We start from the raw sequence: 23,835 nt of genomic DNA on the forward strand, positions 1-23,835 counted from the left end.
GAGATATCGTTACTAAGCAATCAAATTAGATTGGTTTTTTGGATCTTTTTGTATTTTTATTTCAATTCCAAATTTTTACTTTACGTCATCCCGTAAAACCTAAATTGAAAAATACAAACTGAAATAAGATGCACAGAAAAACCAGAAAAATAAGACCATCACTGGGAATCGAACCCAGGTCCAAACAGAATACCGAGGACCAAAAAGATTTCCAAAAAAACCAATCTTAATTTGATGCTAGTAAACGATATCTCTTGTCCTAGCGGTGACGGTTAGTTCCAATGGAGTGCCGAAAAAGTTTCTCGATGAGGGCTACGGCATAGATGTCGCTAGCGTCACTGCTTAAGTGGCTATATAGAAACAAAACAAGCTGAATATGAGGTGCATAGGGGAAATTCGTGTCGGTACCGTTGACATCCAATGTAGCGTATAGCAACGGGTACGGAATACGAGGAACCTGGGATTCGATTCCCAGTGATGGTCTTATTTTTCTGGTTTTTCTGTGCATCTATATTTCAGTTTGTATTTTCAATTTACTCTGTTTCAGATAAATTTTTCTCGTGTAACCGTTGCACAACGTCTTTGTGTTCATGGCTGACTAGACCGATGTGAGAGCGACAAGTTCGTTCACAGGCCTAACAAGAGAAGTTTGCGGAGGTTGATACAGAACCGCCTCGATGTCGTTTCTGTCTCTTGTCAGCAACTGACTTGAACTAGATTTCATCGCAATACTCGCGACCAATACACGTCTGCGCCAATCAGCGCGTTTTTTTCCCTAGCTTTTCCCAGTCACAGTGATCAATTGTAAAGGTAAATCTCCTTAGCACACTCTTTAAATCTAAGCAAGTCTCTTGCGTTGAGCAAGACAGTGACAGTACAGCATGCATTCATTAATATTTACACGCGAACACATTTTAGACGTATTTTATGACCGAAAACTTATACTAAGAGTAGACTATTTTAAACCAATTAATCAGACAATTGACGTAACAGCTCAACACTTCTAACGTTGAGTCAGGGACTAAAAGCGTCCGAGAATGGCCGCAGGCGCAGCAGAGTGAAGTCGGTGGGACTCGTATTTATTTACCTGACGACATTTCCGGCGCACGTGCGCACGCGTAACCCGAGCACGGGTTAATGCAGCGCAGTGCTGGGACACACGGTATATCGATGTCTAAAGCCCAATGTACACTGCGAGCGGAGCGGACTACAATTAGTTTAACTTACATCTACCAACTTCATAAAGGTCCGGTGTAGGTACTTTCATGCAGCCGATCGTTGTACGTTAAACTAAGTCATTAATGAGTCCGCTAAGCTCGCAGTGGAAACCGGGCTTTAGTACTGAGTTTACTGCAATTAATATAATTTAATTTAGTTTTGACTAAGTTTTATGGAACTAATTTTTATCGTACAATACAATAGAATACACAGATAACATGTCCACAAAAAAAACAACAAGGTAAGCAATAGGCTTTATTTTCTTTTGGATTTTCTTTAGTTTTAATTTGGCTATTTAATTTCTTTTTAAGTAATTTAATTTTTAGTAATTTGTTTTAGTTTTAGGTTTATGTATTATTATTATTAATTTATTTTAGTATTTTAAGTCTAAGATATTTTTATGTGCCATCAGCCAAATAAGTGGTCTATCAATTTTTCAACAAGTTCCCATCAAATGAATATGTCGCTAAAGTCGAACTTTCAAGTTGACAGACACGTCTATTGGCATTATTGTTTTGTGACATGCAAACGATTATCAACTTTAGGGTGGTAGACCATATATTTGGTTGATGATACATCATTTTAATTTAACCTATTTAAAATAAAGGAATTTGATATTTTTGTGTAATTTATTTTTTGTTATGTGTATATAAAAATAAATAATTAAATAATTCTTAGTCTACTACTAAGTTTTCTTGTTATTTGACAATCGCTGGATATATAAAACATGTCTAATGTCAAATCGTAAATCACTTCTAGGTATTTTTTGAATCTTTTACTTACATAAAAAAACGAATTCAATTTTTTCTCGGAACTTCAGAACTTATTTGAATAAATCTGTTTTTATTTTGTTTGTAACTATCATTAAAAGTTTTGTATGAAACGTTTCTTTCTCTCTTCAAATTGCTTAAAATAAAATCAAATCGAATTAAGATGGACTGCATTCATGCTGAACAGACTGGCAGAGTCGTTGAATATCGTTGCTGAAAGATATACTTAGTGTGATTTGCGAGTCCTTTATCCCCATACATCGATCAAACTATGACTGTGAATTTATAGATATCGATGGAACATTTTTCCCGTCTCTACTAGTCCTGCAGGAAGAGCGGTAATGCACTGTTTACGCCCGCGCATCGACAATCGGCCCGCAATTGTCTTCAACAGCCCTCGACTAATAATAACGTCATTGCTGTAGCACTTCGTGCGACTTTGTTCAGGGAAGGATTTTAGATTATTTTAGTACCTGAAAAAAAAAACATAAAAATTAGTTTATTTTATTTTATTTGTTATCATCATCATCATCATGTCAGCCGAAAGACGTCCACTGCTGGACATAGGCCTCCCCCATGGCTCTCCACTTAGACCGGTCTTGTGCTTTCCGCATCCACCGCGATCCCGCGATCTTAACCAGGTCGTCGCTCCATTTTGTTGGAGGCCTACCGGCAGCTCGTCTCCCGGTCCGCGGACGCCATTCAAGTACCTTCTGACCCCATCGGCCATCAGTCCTCCGAGCAATGTGCCCCGCCCACTGCCACTTCAGTTTTGCAATTCTTCGGGCTATGTCGGTAAGCTTAGTTCTACTGCGGATATCATCATTTCTGATTTATTTGTTATTAATTTTACGGAAACATCGAGCAGATCAAATGAAGTTGATTTGTCCAAGACAGCAGCCTCGTGGTGGTATAATTTTTATTGTTTAAACGTTAATTATGAGTCTTTTTAATATCCGTCTCTAAAATAGGGGAGCGGATTTCATACATGTTTTGCAAAAGAAGGTTAAAAATTAAACCGAATTGTTAACCTCCTTTTTTAAATCAGTTCAAAAGTGAGGTTTTTGATGTCTCTCTTTTGTCTCACGTCAAATTTATGGATTTTACAAGTTTATCTCTAACAATAACTGTGAAAATAAATTATATTATAATACAATTTTTTTATTCGAAAAAAGTAAAGCTATTTGGACACGGCTAACATTATCAGGTAGTTTCTATCAATTAAGTGACCCGTCTGTCGAAGTTAAAGCAAATCAATAAAAACACAGTCTACATAAAATTCTTTGCATATTAGATGTGTTACTGTTCGACTCCTATTTATACCATGCGATGTTGTGTCAAATGTTTTTCTTCTCAAGTCGCGGACGGACGGACCGATATGACGGAACTATTCGGGTTCCTTGTAGGACTACGGAATCCTAAAACGAATAGAAGTTAATAGAAGCTTAACAAGCTTGCACGACGGGGTTAGTCAGGTACTTAATAGAGTTCCTCGCAATTTATTCCTTTCACACGGCGAGGGCGAGTCACTTGAGACGGAAAGTCTTAGAAAATTCTTGGTCCGGAAGTTGCAACTGGTATTTTCATAATGTCAGCCAGTATTCATATGATAATTCTTGAAGAACGTGATGGAAGAGGCTTCTGAGTGAAATGGGAATAAATGGGCACCTTAAGTAGTACGTTTTCGACTGCTTCTTAAAAGGTATTTTGCATTTTTGGAAAAGTTTTGTTGTTTTGCGTCTTTATTTGCACTGGGCCCGCGTGGTTGCTGCGGCCCAGGCGCTCTTAAGTAATGTGAGAGGAAGCCTGCATCCTGCAGTGAGATTCATATAGTATAGGCCGAAATGTCGGTGAAGAAAAATAAAAAAAACATGCTAAAATCATTACCATGTTTGAAAATTTCTAAACAAAGTTTTATATTTAGGACTACGATTTGCAAAAAAAATATCGGTGAGTTGGGCGAATGAAACTAATTTTAAATAACATAGTCTCCCAAATTTCGGACTACCTAGTTTCTTATGGAAACTGGTGCACCAGTTCGTATCTTGCCGCCCCGCTGACATTTATATTATTTAGTACGAGAGTGAGAGGGACAGTACGATACGAACTTCGATTTTAGAATTTCGTAGTAGCCCCCCTGCACCGTCTGCATATACCAGACTCTCACAAACTTCACCAGGCCATGCCCATCTTAATGGGAGTCTACCCACGTTACGCTATCTATATACAGGGGTAAGTACGTATACACATGGTCTTTAATCAAGAATTACAAGTCACAAAGCCCTACATTTTTTTGAGAAATATACCCTACCAACTGCTACTTGAGTTGGATAGTTGGCTTATTGCTCTGAAAACACTGTAGTTACTGGTAGTACTAATTCAATATAATTTATCGTCTCAATTTTATGCCTAAATAATCAAAAATATACCTCATTGTGTTCTTGCCGGATTCTTCTCAACAAAGGTTTTTCCGATCCGGTGTTAGATTTTTTTTAGACGTTCATAAGGGCTTGTTATAGCCTAAATGGAATAAAGATATTTTGACATTGACTTTGAAAAAATGTTTTTTATTATTATTAAAGCTCTCTTATTCTGAGAGGAGTCCTGTGCCCAGCAGTATACATATAGGCTCAGATGATGATGATGATGATTATTAATACTCACTTTGCCAAATCCTCCTCCACACATCCGACCGTTGCAGACGATTCTTCAGCTACACTTGACGGGCTCTACAATTACTATCAGGGGCCATTATGTAGCGCTTGTGATCAAATCGTTACGATTCTATACGGTTTAGAACGACTTGGGTTTTTACTGGCAACTTTGTTGTACAGCCTTTTTTTATGAAAAAAAAATTGTACGCCGATTAATGATCTTACATTCCGACCCCAAAACTAGGTATGACTTGTGTCTTGGGGAACAGCGTTTGAGTTGAGAGATTGAGACAGAAAAAAACATAAGAGATGTATGTAGGCATAATGTTTTTGAGATGTGCCTGTGTGTTTGTATCTTAGTGCTGTAGAGCGTGAAAATATCAACTTATACGACGTTTCAAATATACCTACCTCAAACTCTTATTTCGACGTAATAAGGCCATAGTGACGTATTTTTACACTTGACTCAAGTTGACTCTACCTACGTTACAAGATATACTGAGCGGCAAAAAGTTTGGCCCTCAAATGTATGCAGTCATAAGTAATTTTGTATGAAGGGTGGGCCACTTTTGTGCCGCTGAGTATACATACTTACACTGACCACAGAAATAACGGGTCACTTTCCGCACAAATTTCTATGCAAGATAATCCAAGTTAGTCGTCAGTGTATGTAGTTGTAGATAATGCGACAAGTTCTGTAACTTTTCAATTCACATAAAAACTACTACTCAATTGATCTCTTCTTTAAATTAATTGCATCGTATGGAGTCTTGTTGTGACCTATGATTAATCTTTGGATTAAAAAAAGTTTTGGCTCCTAGATACTTCTAAGCAGGCCGCTTTAAGGAGGCTTTTGGGAATGAGACATTAAAATTTCCAAATGTAACCTTCCATTTCAATTATCTTTTCTATTTGTTGTATATAATATGTTAGACTGGCCAAGATTAAAATATTTTAGTTTATAAGTCGTTTCGTTGAATTTGCAGTTGCAGATTAAAAAGCGATAATTTGGGGAAAATAAAATAAAAATAACCGTATTGCACTTTTATTAAACTTTGTACTATTTACAAACGTGCTGATAAACCTAATACAACATTTAATTGTACGCTTAAACATTATTTACAACAAACTAAACTTCAACAACCTTAACTAGTACTCAACTTTGGTTACAGTCCCATCTTTGGTTTACTATTAGCAACACACTTAGGGGCTGTTTCACCACACATTGATTAAATTTATTTGAAGGATAACTGTGATGCCGTCCCCGTCTATTCGAACAAAACAAATAGAAACGGCATCACATTTAACCCTCCAATAAATTTAATCAATGGATGGTGAAGCAGGGTATTAATCTTTCCCGACGTGATGCCATTTTATTAAAAACTAGCCTAATGGCGCAGCTCCATCCCCGTGAAAAAACAAAATAAACTATTTGAAGACTACGTCCAGTGACTTTGCCCGTGCGTTGTTTGCCCACTAGTGAGTAACTTAACTGTTAGAAAGAGATAGATTGCATCAAGCTCCTGCTATTTCATAAAAGTGGCAAGGACAGGTGACACTGACTATTTATTCTAAAATTCGTAGCCAATACGAAGCCTGGTTCAAAACAGATCTCCTCCAGTCAGAAATGTATCTGTCTATTAATTTCTATCACATTAGGGCCTGAGCAAAATAAATATGTAGGTTCTTTCGAATATGAAAATAAACTGAGAATTTAATTCAAACAAATGTTATGTAAATTGCAGAAACTTCTAGTATTTAAGTACAGAAGGTTTTGAAACAAATATTTGAGCTGCTTCCTGTTATTTTGAACATGAAATATTTTTAATGACAGTACAGCGGTAGATTTGGACAAAAAGAGGAAGACTATTATCAATGTAATAACATTGAGTAAACCAGGGCGGTTATTTAATCGATTGTTATCGACCGGCTATTATATAATCGATCGTATAAAGCAGAAAAGTATGTGTTCAATAATATGACAGAAAAGTTGTTTTGCTTTCAACTATCTTCTTATACCAACTCCACAAATAATTAGTTACCTTTTCAAGAATAACTAGCGACAGAAATTCACATGGCTAAAAAATCGTGCTTCACTTTTCTTTCTTCCCTTTCCTTAAAATAACATTCTACAAATTAATTCTAACCATTTAATTCTCTATTTCTATATTGCTCGCCATACTTTCACTGCTGTTTTCATTCACATCAACCTGAGGCTTCTTTTCTTTCCCTCTCGAATGTTCTCCGCACTCCTTGTCCTGTTCGCACTGCATCGGAATCCCAAACGCAGGATGCCCAGGGTAATACATATACGAAAGTGGTAAATTAGGTATATTGGGGTAATTTGCCCCTAAATGTGACCCGTAAAGCGACTGCAACACCGCTTGGTTGTACGACTCTTGCAACAACGCTTTATATTCCGGATTTTTGGCAAAATCGACGCCGTAAACTCCTGCAAAGTGTTTTAAGACCGGGGTATCGAGTAAAGGCGGCGCAAACAGGGGATTTAACGCTTTTCCTATAATAGGCGGTGGGTATTGCTTCAGATCTGGCAAGCTCGGCTGTCCGTTGTTGTTTACAAGCACTTTAACTGCCACTTTCCGCGCGTGGTTGGCTGCGGCCGCCGCTGCCGCTAACATCCCGTTTTCCTGCATCTGTAATTGCTTTCTCTTAGTTTTGTAGCGTCTGTTCTGGAACCATATTTTGACTTGGGTCTCGGTTAACTTCAAATTAGCCGCTAAGTCTGCTCGTTCAGGGCCAGAGAGGTACCGCTGCTGGCTGAATCGCTTTTCCAGTTCGTAAACTTGTGCGTGCGAGAAGGCGGCGCGGGAGCGTTTCTTTCTGCCTGTGTTCTGTGTGTAATCCATGGTGGGGTAGTTTGGTATGAGGGGGGAAGTGGGGGGTGTCTTCCTTTCGTACATGAACGGTTTGTACGCGATATCGGAGCTTGGAGAGGAGGTACGGCGGACGGGGGAGCCCGTGTTAGATGATCGGGAGTCGTAGTCATCTGCAACAATAGATAATTTTTCGTTAGTGAAGTTAAACTTTACGTAATTTGATGTGTATACAGCCGATCGGATAGATAAGTGGTTAGATAACCTGACTACAAAGCTCGAGGTTCCAGGTTTTTATAGTTTTAAAATAAATAGTTTTGAAGTCAATTAAAGAAAAAGGCGAAAATTTGCCAGTCTTCCCCTTTACGAGTAATCTACAAAAATACTGGGACTAAAATTTTGGAAAATAACGGAACATATTTCCTTGCTAACCAGTAAGTTACAGGAAAACCTTTATAAGAAATGTGTGAGGCACAATTAGAGAAAAAAAAACATATTTTTTAAAATATTTTGTCATTCTATAGCTCTACGGGAGTTTGACTCACACATGACCGGTTATTTTTTAAGCTTTTCTAACTGAAGTAGTGCACGGATTATCTACTCATATAATAATTACTAAGCTACGCAAAAGACTTAATACATTTGTCTTTGACAGCCGCTACATCATCTGCCAGCCGGATCACTACCGACGGTGTTAGTCAAGATCAAGATTTAAACGGAGTGTACCTGCATTTTCGAGTGACAACTGCCATTTTCGAGTGGCAACGATTGTAATGGAGAAATACTTTATTGTATGGCGGCACTAGGTCCTAAAATACTTTATTTATACCTTGAATTGGTAAATCTCTATACTTTTTAACCGACTTCAAAAAAGGAGGAGGTTATCAATTCGGTTGTATTTTTTTTTTTTTTTTTTTAATGTTTGTTACCTCAGAACTCCGTCATTTATGAACCGATTTGAAAAATTTTTTTTGAGTTCGTCTAGGAATGCTTTCAATTAGGTCCCATAAGTAGCAAATTAGGATCTGATGATCTGATCTTAAGGAAATCGAGGGAACTCTTCAAATATTGTAGGGACACCTATAGTAATTTGGATATATTTAGCAGTAACTCGTGCATTTGCTCTTGCAAATCATAATTTGGTGAAGTGGAACTGATGATGAAGACCAGATTTGACCAACGGAACTACTACTATCAATAACAAGTATTGCACGGGTTAAATTTAAATTATCATGATTAATATACTTACCTAGATAAGCAACTAAGAAGAAGCTTTAAGTTAATGATTCTTTCGAACTGATCTGATGCTGAAGCCAGAAGGTAGGCAACGGAACTCTGTTATTAAACAACGTAACTAAGTCGTGTTTGAGCTTAATGGAATCGTTGTGTGATGTTCTTTGGCTACAAATCACTAAAAAGTGATAAATAAAAAATTTTTTAACAAAAAAGTAAAACCGACTCCAAAAAAATAAAAAAATAACAAAAAATGGAACCGACTACAAAACCCTTGAAAATATTTTTCTAGGTTAGTAGGTACGTACTAGCTCGAAGTCGGTGACTCAGCACGACCCAGCAGGAGGGATTGAAACCCATAGTATGTAGGTGAGGTAGACGACTATTGTGAATTGTCCCACTCCTGCTGGCTCGTGCTGAGGCACCGACTTCGAGCTAGTACGTACCTACTTACCTAGAAAAATATTTTCAAGGGTTTTGTAGTCGGTTCCATTTTTTGTTATTTTTTTATTTTTTTGGAGTCGGTTTTACTTTTTTGTTAAAAAATTTTTTTTTACTTTACTGTAATTCTAAATAATATTCTTAACCTCGTTGTGTAAATACCTACTTACTGATTTTTAGTAGAGCCACTTCCTATCGGCGATAATTATCAAATTCCGTATAAAAGAGCAACAAGGCATCAACAAAAACGAATCGATAAGATTCGAAATTCAAATTTGCCGCCACAATTCAGCCAGTGACAATGGCCGCGTAATGGTGCGTCCACATCAGCGACGCCCGCGACGTCTCCACTTAGCGTCACTTCGCGTGATTACACACCCTCATTAGTGTAAGTGACGCTTAAAAGCATTATAGACGCATTCAATTTAGTAATTACTAGTTGCGCGCGTGCCGTGGGAGCGTTCAGAATTTTGTTGGCTATAAATAGTGCTTTTTGCGGGGTTAAAGTGCTGTGGCAATATTCGTCAAAGTGTTGTAGGTAATTTCCTGTGGATATCCGAAATTGTTGTCATGCGACTTAAATTATGGCGCTTAATAAAACTAGCTTATAGACTATCAAAAAGAATATAAAATGTAATTAGATGAAAATATACCAAATGCAACTAATTACATATACATTTATATTATTATTTTATTCTATCATTTACTAGCTTTAAAACAATAATAAAAGCGTTATCCCGCCGCTTTGTATCCACTAAAGAAAAAATTCCTTGGTTGGCTCTACACATAAAATATCGTAGAGATACACTAAGAAGTTCCCTTGAAAATTTCTAAAAGTCCAGAAATTGACAAGGGAATTTCTTAGTGCATCTCTACGATGTTTAAAAAAAGGCTGCCAAATTTCAAGTTTCTAGCTCCAGTAGGTTAGGTTATGCGTTGTTTATCAATCAGCCAGAGAGTCACGTTACTCTTTTATATTATTTTTTAAGTGTCTATCTAATATTTACGGTTCAAAAGAAAAATTCTCGTGACATACGGCCAGACCGACCGCGGAGGCTTAGTAAAAGGGTCCCGTTTGGCATCCTTTGGGTATGAACCAAAATGAGGGCCGAGTTATAATTTCATCGATTCCTGGCCTAAACGTTAATCATTATCCACGATACCTACTTAACAAAACCCCGGAACCTTCTAAAACTTACAACAAAAGGCGACATCGCACGCAAAAATACTGTTAGATCCATTCGTGTCTAATGATGGGCGACAATTTGCGTAATGCCCCCATTGTGTCGCGGCCTTATACGTAATGTTCCCATTGTGCCGCAGCCTTATACGCGGTTGGCGTGATTCGTGGGATTAATTGAATACGATTGTGTGGCACCGGCTTAATGAGTTTGGAGTTTTGGCGGTATGTCTTTGCTTTTTTTTCGTAGAATTTAGTGCCAGGCTTTTTTTATCAGGACTTAATTATTTTGGGCTCAGGCTCATGCACATTTTAATTTGCTCGTTATGAATAATTTTAAACTATTATATTTATTATATCGCATTTATATTTTATTTCTTAGTGATTTTTAAGGCCTATTTACAACTTTCATGTACAAGAACCGGCAATAATTGTATACAATTCTTTCGTTGCAATAATAGTATTCAAGAATTGAACTGAAGTGTATACACGCGAGCAATAATCATTAACAATTGATTACAAGTACTGACAGGAGAAGCCGTGGTGGCCTAGTGGTTTGACCTATCGCCTCTCAAGCAGAGGGTCGTGGGTTCAAACCCCGGCTCGCACCTCTGAGTTTTTCGAAATTCATGTGCGGAATTACATTTGAAATTTACCACGAGCTTTGCGGTGAAGGAAAACATCGTGAGGAAACCTGCACAAACCTGCGAAGCAATTCAATGGTGTGTGTGAAGTTCCCAATCCGCACTGGGCCCGCGTGGGAACTATGGCCCAAGCCCTCTTGTTCTGAGAGGAGGCCTGTGCCCAGCAGTGGGACGTATATAGGCTGGGATGATGATGACAGGAAATAATTGCTACCCCACTTTGTTTACATTTATGACATTATTGCACGAAAATAATTTTATACAAGTCTTGCCAAGTCTACCTTCTAGTTGTACGATATAGGACGTGTTGCTGCTAAGTGAAGTTTTTTGAACAGGTGCTAATTTTTTTTTCGATAGTTTGCATGTATTTGCAGCCGCTGATTCAGACAACTACATAGTCCATGTACCTACCTATTAGGTACAATATCTTATACCTATGTTAGTGCTCATAATAAGGAATAACATACACCATTTTAAATTTTAATTTATTTTTACCGGCTTCAAAACAGAAGGAGGTTCTCAATTCGACCTATTTTTTTTTTGTTGTACTCGTATCTTTGTTACGCAATAATTCCGCCAATTAAGGACCGTTTTTTTTTTTTTTTTTCTAAAGAACAACTTCCAAGGGGTCACATTGTCACCTAGTCAGGATCTGATGCTAGGATCCTAGAGAAACCGAAGGCAACCGTCAAATTTTATAAGCACAGTTAAGTATAGCGATTTTGGCATTTTTCAAAATAAATAAAACATTTACATTCAAAAAGTATCATTTTGTGAACTGGATTAGATAAAGAACACCGCAGCCAGATGCCCAATTGCTAAACCCAATGTATTAGGCACGCGTGCGAAGCCAAAAGTTAATTCTAGTTACCTATACTCCGTTTAATTTAAGGTTTGAGTTAACGGTCAAATTATAAAACACTTTTCTCGGTATTTCAAACACAAATGGACTAAATAAAATACGTAAGATGTACATTTATTATCTGTATTTGTTATTTTTTTATCTGAAAGTTAACACAATTTATTAAAATAGTTTTACTTGTTTCATTTAAAAACGTGTCCAAATTTTACCGATAAGTTCCAAATGTTAAAATAAATGGAGTATAGGTACATTAGTTATTTATGCAACAAGAGAGCAAAGTTGTTTTTTGTTGCGAGTGTTGATTTTGAATCCCGAGTAAGCGAAGGATTCTATAATTGAATCACGAGCGTCAGCGAGTGATTCTTGGTTAGAATCCTGAGATCAGCAAGGGATTGAAATACACGAGATGCAAAAAAACTTTGGTCTCGTGTGACACATACAATTTTTCACCTCAGCAGCGAGAACATAATTTAAATGTAACATAAGAATAAAACCACATATACCTACCTGTTTACAAAACAAACACATTTTTTTTAAATAGAATCCGATTATTATCAAATATAATAATTACATTTAAAACCATAAAAAGAGTCCAGTCCACTCATAACATGCAATCTTAACTTCTTGTACTAATGTCACACTTATTTTTTAATACTGCAAAAAGCCTCATCACGGGGTAATTGAAAAGGTTGAACAATTAAACCTTTAAATATGATTTTTATTAAGATTTCTATTATATAAACATAAATAGATTTGTTAAAAAATCATTTAATTTAACAAATAATAATTATACTGTAGAGGCAGTATACGGATTTTTTTTTAATAAAAAAAAACAAGAGAAGCGGCTTTCGTGCAACGAGGTTGCATACTTTATTAAAAGATCGGGAAAATTTACATTTTGGAAATATTTCGATATATTTTTAATACTTACCAAAAATTTAATTTAAGTTTGTAATGGAAAAATTTGATCCTATCTCTTGCTTTTTTCGAGTTGAAGTGAAATGACAGATCAAAGTAAAGTTCAAATATTTGGAATTCAGTGAGTAGACCCAGCACTGTACTCAGCATTTAAAAAAAAAAATTAAAAAGTTACTTTGTCTCACGGAGTGCGCAAAATGCGATTTTGCTCACTGATTTCTCATAGCAAAACCTGCCTGTTTGAGCTGCTGAGGTGAAAAATATATTATTGTTATTTTTGTATAGCCCGCCGCAATGTGAGGGTGGGCAACAGCACTATTGCCAACTAAGAAATCCGGACTCCAGCACTATGATGAGGAAGACTTTTTACTAAAAATACAAAAAGTACACACTTCATTACAATTTACGGACCATAATCCATATTACATTTTTTATCGATGGTAGGTCAATTTTTTTTTCACTTTCCGTTTTTTTATAAAAAATAAATTTAAACTTTATTTCGGCTAACCACACGTTTCGTGAGATTAATAGATTTCGTGCCTTGGTCTGTTTGATTTAAAAAAAGAGATCGGGTTGACAGCTGTCAGTTGTCAAATGTACAGTACAATATCTATCTACAGTAGTGAGCTCCATTATATTAACGTAAACGATAACTGGACCATTTTTTATTTTGATGTCGATATATTTTTCTCAGATTTCAATGCAATTTAGTGAATTGGTAAAGTTGCTTATTCTGACTATGGTATAAGCCCAATTTCACACTATGTCCTAAAAAAAATTCCATGTAGGGAAATTTCGTAACTAATAATAACATTAGAAAAAAAGAAACTTAAAATTATAAAAAAACGACAAAAAAATAAAAAATGGCCCAACTAAGGCTGATAAGTTATAAAATTAATCAGCCAAGTGCGAGTTGAACTCTACCACAGAGAATGTCAATTTAAAGACTGTAGTAACTCCAATTGAAGTGATAGCAATAGGGCTCATTTCGGACCCCTCAGGTACGGAACCCTAAAAAAGTACCCTAAAAGACATACAGTGATGTTAAATGACAACATTTTTGTTTAATTAAAACTATACAGGTATACATATAGGTCATATTAATTATAAATAGTGTGGCGGTTTTTAACATCTTGACTAGGTAGGCGAATTTAAAAATCAAAGATAAATAGAGACAACAGTACTGGGTGAAACTTAAACAGAATTGAGACAATATTTGGCAAAAAAGTAATAGAACATTAAGATAGAAGTACCCATTTACCTACATAGTTTAATACTTAATAAGAAAAGTTTTTATAATAAAATAATAATAAAAAACCCTTCAACTGTAAATGTGCACTTGCCTTAGGTAACGCTACATTTTTTATTGAGTTTTTAAGACTCTACATTTAGTTGACCTACCTGCGATGTAACTTGAATCAAAATAAAAAAAAACGGTTTCGGTTGTGTAATGAAAAAGAAACTTCGGCAAAAGCTATATTTTATAACTTCTCTACTCAAAAATAAATAATGCTTTTATGTATCAATAAATACTTATGAATGACCACTTACCAGAGAGTTCAGTGACCGGATAGTGCTTCCTCGTCATGTCCAAAGCAGCGTCATCAGCATAATCCCGGTAATTACAATCATCATAGTAATTCAAACTTTTATTAACAACCTCCTTCTTCCCAAAATCCTCCTTGCTGTAACTGGCCGGTTTTAAAAAACTCTTCGCGCCAAAACCGTCGAGCATTCCATTTTCAAATTCACTTTTGCCTCGTTCTCCTTCGTCAATATATCGTTTATTGAGAATGGCGTCGTTATTTTTTCACAATCTTGCAATGTAAGGGACTGTAAGTTTTTTAATTTTGATTCCATTTTTAAACATTCACGAACACTCGACCGCGCTTAGAGCCACCTCACCGCAGAAGCGATTTCAAACGAATAAACTTTGCGTGATAGATTACTTGCCCGCCTGTTTGACGTGTTTAAGCTGTAGAGGGAGACAGAAGATTCTAACCGTGGCTGCTTTGAAAGTAGTCAGAAAGAGATATCGATGTTTTAGGGCGGTCGTTTTTTAAAAAAGCTTCTGAAGTAGCATAAGTAGTGGGGATCAGTGAGTTTTTCTTGAAGATGTTTACGTGAAATGCGATTTGATCGCTTTGGTCGCAGGCCCCTGTAAGGCTATCGTGAATTGGCCGATGTTTGATGAAGATAGGTCATCATCCCAGCCTATATACGTCCCACTGCTGGGCACAGGCCTCCTCTCAGAACAAGAGGGCTTGGGCCATAGTTCCCACGCAGGCCCAGTGCGGATTGGGAACTTCACACGCACCATTGAATTGCTTCGCAGGTTTGTGCAGGTTTCCTCACGATGTCTTCCTTCACCGCAAAAGATAGGTAAGTACTTTATTTTCTAAATAGTGAAATGAAATAGATGGACGCAAAGATATACGGCTTAACTTAAATGGGACTGGGCAGGTAATATCTGCCGATGACTTGGACGCTAATAATATCGAGTGGCAGCAGTATGATCTGGATGAATGGCAGAAAGCACTCCTACTTTTTTAACAGTGGGACTCTTAATAAATGTCTATAACATCCTGCACTGAAAAAAAAAAGATTTGCTAATATTAAAAAAAAATATTGCTTGTAACATAACTTGAGTGACTACAAAACTAAGGCCTGGTACTAGTAGCTAAAAGTTAGGTGATGTCGATGTCTTACAAAATCAGTTTTGCATAAATAACAAAAAAAAATGATACTTATTTCTTTATAAGTGGAAACTGCTTTGGCTTATGTACCTAACAACTAAGTTATATTCATATTCAACTGTGTTATATATGCTGTTTGTTTCCCAAATAAATAAATAAATTATTTTGGTTCCTAATTAGTAAATTTTGGCTAAACGTCAAGTAGCCTAATTAGTACAGCTATCCTTTTTTTCAGTGTAGTGAACGTACTAAATAAGTGTAAGTTAAACATTACTAGGTATATCATTAGTGTACATTGGTAGGTATATTATATTAGTGTAATTAGTGTAAGTAAGTAGGTATTAGGTACTTTAATTAGTAGATTTATTTCGAAATAAAATTATTGTTATGATATGTTTAGGACTTCATAAACAGCCGAAGTGGATAAAACGGAACTCTTATATTTCGACCTATTCATCTGCATATTATATATTTGTCGACTGTCGGTATATAACAAGTATTTCACCCAAGGACTTGAGATTTATGTTTATTAATTAAATGTATTCTTATCGTAGTTAGAGGCGTGTTTTGGAAATAAAACCTATACCTACACACCATACGCGCAGCTTAATATTTAAGCGTTGGTAAGGTGTTTGTCTCGAAACATTTTTTTGGATAATTATCTACCTCTATAGTCAATAAGACTTAGTATTCAAGTAGGCACAGAAAATACTTAGTAAAATTGTGCTGCTCTCCCTTTAGCCGTAATCATCGTAGCGTTACTTTTGAGACATAAAGCAGAAAATATAATTTAAATATTTACTTTATACTAGTTTTAAAAACGTACAAAAATGGCTGCTGTGTCTAAAGAGAATTAATAAAGAACTACTAAATAACCAACAATAATTACTATTCAGATCTAACATGACACACCTATCGTGTAAAGGTTTCAAGTAGGTAAAGTTATAATGAAAACAAAAACCAGAACACGAAAGAATAATGAAGCCACTGCGAGCCAATTCTCGCCATGACTAACGCCCACGCTACTAACTTCCTAACGTACTGTTATCGCCTTGCGTTCGCGGTAAGTGCTTGACAAGTGTCTATCCGTCTCTTTCTCTCCTACTTACCGTGGCGTTTCCCCACCATCACCGTCCCTTTCCCGCCCTAGAACCCCATTCAAATGAACCAATAGCGTCGCTCGCGGCCTGCGGTTGACCAATAAAAGAAGTGGGCTTCGCTCAAGTGTCAATAATAAATTTTCTTTTAATTCGCTTTTATCTTTTCGAATTTAGAACAATTATCGTTTTTTTATGAATGGGATTAAGTTAAGGATTGGGTTTGATTGAGCTGAGAATTTAAAATTGCTACAATTTGACACAAATGTATTCTTGAACGGAAAAAAGGTTTATTTAATTTTGTCTCTACATTTTTTTACAGTGCATTGATATGAACTGTTATGCTGTAAATTTTCATTGGTTAATAAATAAATAATAATGATTATTATATTGGTATGTACCTAAAGTACAATTCAATAGAATCTGTCAATTTTCTACATATTTAAGACACCCTATCGTGGGCACACTTGATTATATATGTCCCTGTTGTTGCAATTATCATCTAAAAGGAATCAAAAAAGAATAATAATCACATCACAAAGCCTTAGGCAGCCCGGTGTGTATATTAGTAGGCTGGAAGTGTCTACAGGATTGTCAGATTCTATTGAATTGGAGTTTAGGGACCAAATAAATATGTTTTGATGGTATGTATTTATAAAATTCACGCTAAACAAACTGAATTTCAACAAGTACCTATTCAAGAGAGGCCACGGAATGGTGACCAAGACAGGATCAAAGAACGGTGGGTAGACCACCGGCCCGATGGTTGGATGACATCTGGCAGTCGGTTGGTAAGCTGTGGATGAGACTGGTACAGGACCGGGCAAAGTGGCGTGAAAATGAAGAGGCCAGCAGTGGGTGGATGTGGGCTAATTAATTTGAATTTGATTGAATTGAATTTAAATAGCACTATGTACTGTCGAACTAACTGATTCATATACAGTTAAGTGCAAAGATATCAACACGGCCAAAGTTACAAAAATACGGTATAGGTACAGGGACCTTAATGTTAAGTGCGTAACATGTAAGTAGATATACTTACATATTTTTGTAACTTTCGCCGTGTCGATATCTTCGCACTTGACTGTACCACGGTGGAACCTTTTAATAATCAATATGGCATGCCAACAAAAATTTCACCCTGGTACATAATTCAGTTGAGAGCCCGTCGTGTCGCCTAACGTCGTTTGTCCTAACGTCGTTTGTCCTAATGATCGTTTGTCCTAATACTTGAAACTGAAAATATTTCAGAACACCTTTGGTTATTTAATTGGGTTTTGTTAGGGTAGATGTATTTTATAAATTTCCTGAAAAGTCGTTGGTTTCAGCAGATATAATCTCCTAAACCATTACATTAGGACAAACCCGATATACCCGATTCATTTCGTTCGACTGTTTGTACCTACTATGGATGAGTGTAATGGTTTACGCAAGCGAAGCCACGGGTTAAAGCTAGTTATTAATATGTGTAATAACCCAATTAAACGAGTCAAGTGGTAAGCGGGTTAACCCTGAGTACGTACAGTATTACGTTTCGATGATGGTATCGGATGCCCGGTGTGGAGTGGCTACCGTGCAGACTTACAGACAGACAGACAGGACTACCAACAGGCTGGAAGAGATCCCTTATTAGGGAAAAGTTCGCCTTTGTACTTATCTCTTTGTTCTGTTTTTTTTTTTATTTAATGTTTTTATATGCAATAAAGAGTTTGCGTACCTATGTTGTGTGTATGTACGAGTAGGTAGGTACTATCGGAATCCGGGTAGCATTTTAGTTTCAGGGTTATTTTAAAAGGGTTTATTTAATTTATAACCTTTAAGTCAAATCTTGTAGTCATACTAGTACTTAGGTATTGTCGTTATTATCGTGGTGTAAGAAACAGATGAAAATATACTCAGCGCCACATTTGGCCCACTCTACATACAAAATTACTTATGACTTCATACATTTGTTTGTGGGCCAGACTTTTTGCCGCTCGGTATATTTACATTTTCTCAACTTAACAGGGGAATCAAAAAGCTGCGCGATGTTCACTTTTTCAACTTTGCACAGTTCTTACTAGAACATCATTCCAGCTTATATACAAAAAAAAACAAGGGGCCACGGAGTCTCATTGGTAAAATAAAAATACTGTAAGTAAATATGTACCTATAATTATTTATAACATTCCTTGTCTAAAATGGTTGTATTTAATAACTTAATCCACTATACGCTACTACGACTCGTTTCACTATAATCTCAAGATCTCTATTTCATTTTACAGGGTGAAACACTGAAAGTGAATCAAAATTAAGTCTTGTGTTTCATGCTTAGTTAATACTGGACAATATAATATTAATATAATACATTAATTAATCCATTTGTTGAAAATAGTCTGAAAAATTTGCGGTTTCCATACATTGTTCAAATTAAACCACGCAGTCAATGTATGAAAACCGCAAAAAATTTCAGACTATTTTCAACAATTAATGCATTATAAATTGTCCAGCATTAACTGAGCATGAAACACTAACTTTAATTCACGTTAAATATTTCACCTCACCCTGTAGTTACACCAAAACCTAGACCCGTTTGTCCAAGCAACTCCAAAAACAGGGGCCCTTTTAACACACTTGGAATCACAATCGTTTTCACCACTTCTTTCTGTCACACGGCATATGACGGGGGTAGAAAGAGATGGGGAATGTGATCTCGAACGTCCGCACGTTAGACAATACAGCCACAGGCCCTGAGGGGCTACTACGAAACTCGAAAATCAAAGTTCGTATCGCACCGTCCCTTTCACTCGCGTATTAAATGACATAAGCGTCAGCGGGACGGCAACATAGGAAATTCGAATTTTGCACTTCGTAGTAATAGGGCCGGGTCGTATAGATTCGTAGTTCTACGGCGGCGCTAAGTGTTTTCCGAAGTGGCCGTAAGTGGCATGTTTGTGGCCGGGCTTAGCCGACATATCAGTACCGAAACGGTACGATATCGGTATACCGGTTAATGGTACCGGTGATCAATCAGTTGGTGAATCCGTTGGTGGGTTTTTTAGAGATCTTTAAGACATTTGAATCCTCTATGTAGGTCTTCTAGAACAAGGGAATAGGTATTATACTTCGAGGGAAATTCGAAGTGGGCAACCTTTGAATGAGGCCGTGGTGGCCTAGTGGTTTGACCTATTGCCTCTCAAGTAAAGAGTCGAGGGTTCGACCCCAGGCTCGCACCTCTGAGCTTATCGGAATTACATTTGAAAATTTACCACGAGCTTTACGCTGATGGAAAACATTATGAGGAAACCTGTACACAACGGGGAAGTAATTTAATGGTGTTTGTGAAGTACCCAATCTGCACTGGGCCCGCGTGGGAACCACAGCTCAAGCCCTCTCATTCTGAGAGGAGGCCTGTGCCCTGCAGTGGGACGTACCTATTTAGGCCAAGATGATGATGAGCCTTTGAATGGCTCCAGAGTACCTACCTATAGAGGTGACTGGTTGGAATATTTCCACGAGACCAGAGATATTTTAAAGAAGATTGGCAAACAGGGGGCTGCTACGAAATTTGAAAATCGAAGTTCGTATCGTACCATCCATCTCTCACTTTCGTATTAAATAATAATATGGGACGGCAAGACAAGAAGTTCGAATTCTGCACTTCCTAGTTTAGGGCCTGTTTTAAACTCGACATTGACTTAAAAATTACAAAAAAAAAACTGTAGCATCGCCGGATTGGCGTATTTTCTTTGATTTTATCATCACATCTTGCACCTAAAAATAGCTAGCAGAAAAATACTTAATCACACTCGCGCTTAAAAAACACCCGAACCCAAATCCATTTTCAAAACATCCGATTCATTCGAAATATGAAAAGTCAATTCTCACCAAGTGTTCCGGTCGCGTGCGTAAACAAATGAAAAGATTAAAAAGAGAACACTTAGTGCTAAGAGCTAATTTGTTGAACAATGAACGCGTCCGGAATAACGGTAAACAGATATTAATGGACTTCCGATCTTTTGATTTTATTCAGTTATCGGTTTATTGATTTGTTTGGGATTAAGTACTTTGGTTGAAGAGTGGATTCTAGTAATCTCAAAAGATTTAGCGATAGGTATGTTATGATCACAAAACTAATAGGAAGGTATACTTATGTAATATGTAGGTATTTAGGTGAGTAATAACCTACCAACAAAAAGTTGGAAAAACTTTGTCACTTCAAAGTTCAATATCTCAAAAACGGCTGAACTGATTTTGATGAAACATATCTAAGAACCATCGCTAGTAAACGTGCTTTCAAAAAAACCGCATTCAAATCGGTACACAAGTTTAAAAGCTACGGTACCACAGACAGACACATAGCGGTCAAACTTATAACACAAGGGTGTTATAAGTTTTGCGTCGGGGGTGTAAAATGTCATAGTTTTTCCTATTCCTGTTAAAAGAAGCTTACATACAGCCGCCAAACGTCTTGCAGGTGATAGGACCTTGTGCAAGGTCCGCCCGGATTGCTACCACCATCTTGCTCGCTAATCCTGCCGTGAAGCAGCAGTGCTTGCACTGTTGTGTTTCGGCGTGGAGAGTAAGACAACCGGTGAAATTACAGGCACTTGAGGTAATCGCACCTTAGGCCTCTATAAGTTGGCAACGTATCTGCAATACCCCTGGTGTTGCAGATGTTTATGGGCGATGGTGATCTCTTACCATCAGGAGACCCACTTGCCCGTTTGCCATTCAGTCAAATAAAAAAAATTTTTGCTCTCGAGAACTAATCATAAGTGACTTAAGTATCGCTGCAATAACCAATTTTTGAGCAATCTACTCAAATGGCTAGGTTTTATTTCATTACCGATTGATGAAGATGATGATGTATTCCTGTTACTTACCCTTCATTAGGGTCAGGACCAAGAGTTTTCCCAAAGATAGACAAGGCTAATTAGATCTATTATGCAGCCCCAGATGCACCACATAGTAAATTTCACCTAAATCGTTAGAGCTGTTGCCGAGATGCCTGAAATAAAAAAACAACAAAAATAACTCGTACTGCTCTCAGTCATTCTGATCTGTGCTGTGCTCGGCAGTGGGACGTCCTATATAGGCCAATTTTTTTTATTAGATATAATGAAAGATTAAAAAGTTTAGGTATTCTGTAAGGGCCGCAAAGGGCTCTTTTACTTACATGTCACTTTGTTATACCTACTACCAGCGCTTTCGGAAAGACCATCATTGCCTAGAAATTTAGAAGAATCAAATCTATAGAAAAAATTAAAAACAAAAACTACATTTCAGTTGATCTAACTAAAGCTAGCAAAAATACAGGGCGTCCCTAAAATATGGGATAGCAAGGGAAAGTACCTACCTTAAATACTCTAGAAATATGGTATGTTGCTTAAAGGAGAATCAATTCATTTTTAAAAGTAGGTAAGCACCTATGTATGTAATATGTTTTGTATTCAGAGATTTTCTGTGACATCTGGTAATATCGTAACTTTGGTTGGAGATACCTACCTAGCACAGTTTTGTCGCAAAGAAGCGACATGCCATTTCACTAAAAATCTGAAGTAAAGTAACTTCTTTTCTCGGAGGTCCATGTCCATGAACTGTTCAATGAGGGCTATCGTTTTTTGTCTCACTAGATGGCGCACTGTAGCGTGAGGTTTTTAAGTATGGCTTTCAGTCTGTTATTACAGGCGTGAAAACAAAGTTTAGATTAAAATCATATTTAATACACCTTAAAACCGTACCATAAAAGTATCGAGCATGCCACAGTGTTGCGTAGTCCCCGTTTTGTTCGGAAAAAAGGGAGGACAAAGGTTTCTGAAAGACAAAACTGTCTCAAAACACAGACATTCATTGCCCCGGAACGCATATTTGCTATAATTAATTTCAGATATTGCAAAATATTCACAAATTTATTCTAATTATAAATAAACCCGCGTAGCTCACCTAAAAACTATGAGATTTGCCATTTCGGAGACCTCACGCTACACTAGCGCCTCTAGTGGCGAATTCATACGCGATAGCCCTCATTGCTCTAGTTATGTGCTCGTTACGACATCTATTGAGAAAAACTACAGTGATAAAACTGTCCTTGAAGAGGCTGAGATAGCTTTCAGATGTGTTCACGTAGTTTAGCTACTCATCACTAGAGAGCGCTGTTCACAGTTGTGAGCCATTAACAAACATTTTACATTTAAATGGTGTCGAAGCCAAACCAGAAACACGTTTAACGAAGAATTTATCAAAAGTAGCATCAAATAGTTATTGTAAAATGGTGCATAATACGTAGCTTGCTTGCATTGCTAAGTTTGAATGAAACTATTTAAGCTACTCCTCCACAGATGGCGTAATAAGTCTCCTACGTAACTTTTCAGTCCCTTCGGTCATTATGGAACCCTAGTATTTACAACAATGGCAGCAGTCGCCGCAACATGCCCATGAAACCGACCAAGGAGGTCCGATATTTGAAATGACGCCTCGAATTTGGGATAACAGAATTGAATAATTTTCATAAACTTAATATTGAATATTTCCCGCATTGCGTATGTACATTGCGTAAGACGTAACGAGATGGACGGGCGACCAGAGGCCTGTCTAAAAAAGTTCTTCTTTCTGTTACTTACACGGAAGGTAAGGCGAGGGTACAAAGAGATGATAAAATGCAATCGCGAACGTCAGCGCGTTATTACACAATACGGCCTCTGGTTAATTAAAGCCGCGGGTTCATGATGGATGCAGGCCGTTTCCAACCGAAGCAGCTGGAGGGGTATACGTTCATTTCGCAGTCTAAAACTTTAAATATTTCAGAATTTAGTTCAGGGCCATCGTGTAGAAAATCCTTTAGGGTAGGTTAGTTTAGTTTTGTAGAAATCCTGAAATATTTACAGTTTCAGAAATATTAAACAGTTGCGAAATGAAAAGTTGCGAAATGAATCTGGTTGCCAAACGTTAATGAGGGCTATCGTTTTTTGTCTCACTAGATGGCGCACTGTTGCGTGAGGTTTTTAAGTGTGGCTTTCAGAGTCTGTTATTACGGGCGTTAAAACAAAGCTTAGATTAAAATCATATTTAAAACACCTTAAAACCGTACCATCAAAATATCCAACAACCACAGTGTTGCTTAGTCCCGTTTTGTTCGGAAAAAAAGGGAGGACAAAAGTTTTCGAAAGACAAAACTGTCTCAAAACACAGACATTAATTGCCCCGTAACGCATAATTGCCATAATTAATTTCAGGTAATGCAAAATATTCACAATTTTTTTTTTATTATAAATAAACCCGCGTAGCTCATCCAAAAACTATGAGATTT

The 23,835-nt window shown here is 37.0% G+C and overlaps 1 protein-coding gene across 1 annotated transcript; it reads right to left on the reverse strand.

The window, feature by feature from the left end:
• Positions 1-5,680: 5,680 nt before the first annotated feature.
• LOC141442160 (homeobox protein bagpipe-like) lies at positions 5,681-14,665 on the reverse strand. The gene is given in 3 exon segments (XM_074107064.1): positions 5,681-7,649; positions 14,306-14,485; positions 14,488-14,665. Coding segments are annotated over 3 exon segments (1,164 nt in total). The 5' UTR covers positions 14,615-14,665; the 3' UTR covers positions 5,681-6,792.
• Between the last annotated feature and the right edge of the window lie 9,170 nt (positions 14,666-23,835).

Source organism: Choristoneura fumiferana, chromosome 25 (assembly GCF_025370935.1).
Source record: "Choristoneura fumiferana chromosome 25, NRCan_CFum_1, whole genome shotgun sequence".
Classification (NCBI taxonomy): domain Eukaryota; kingdom Metazoa; phylum Arthropoda; class Insecta; order Lepidoptera; family Tortricidae; genus Choristoneura; species Choristoneura fumiferana.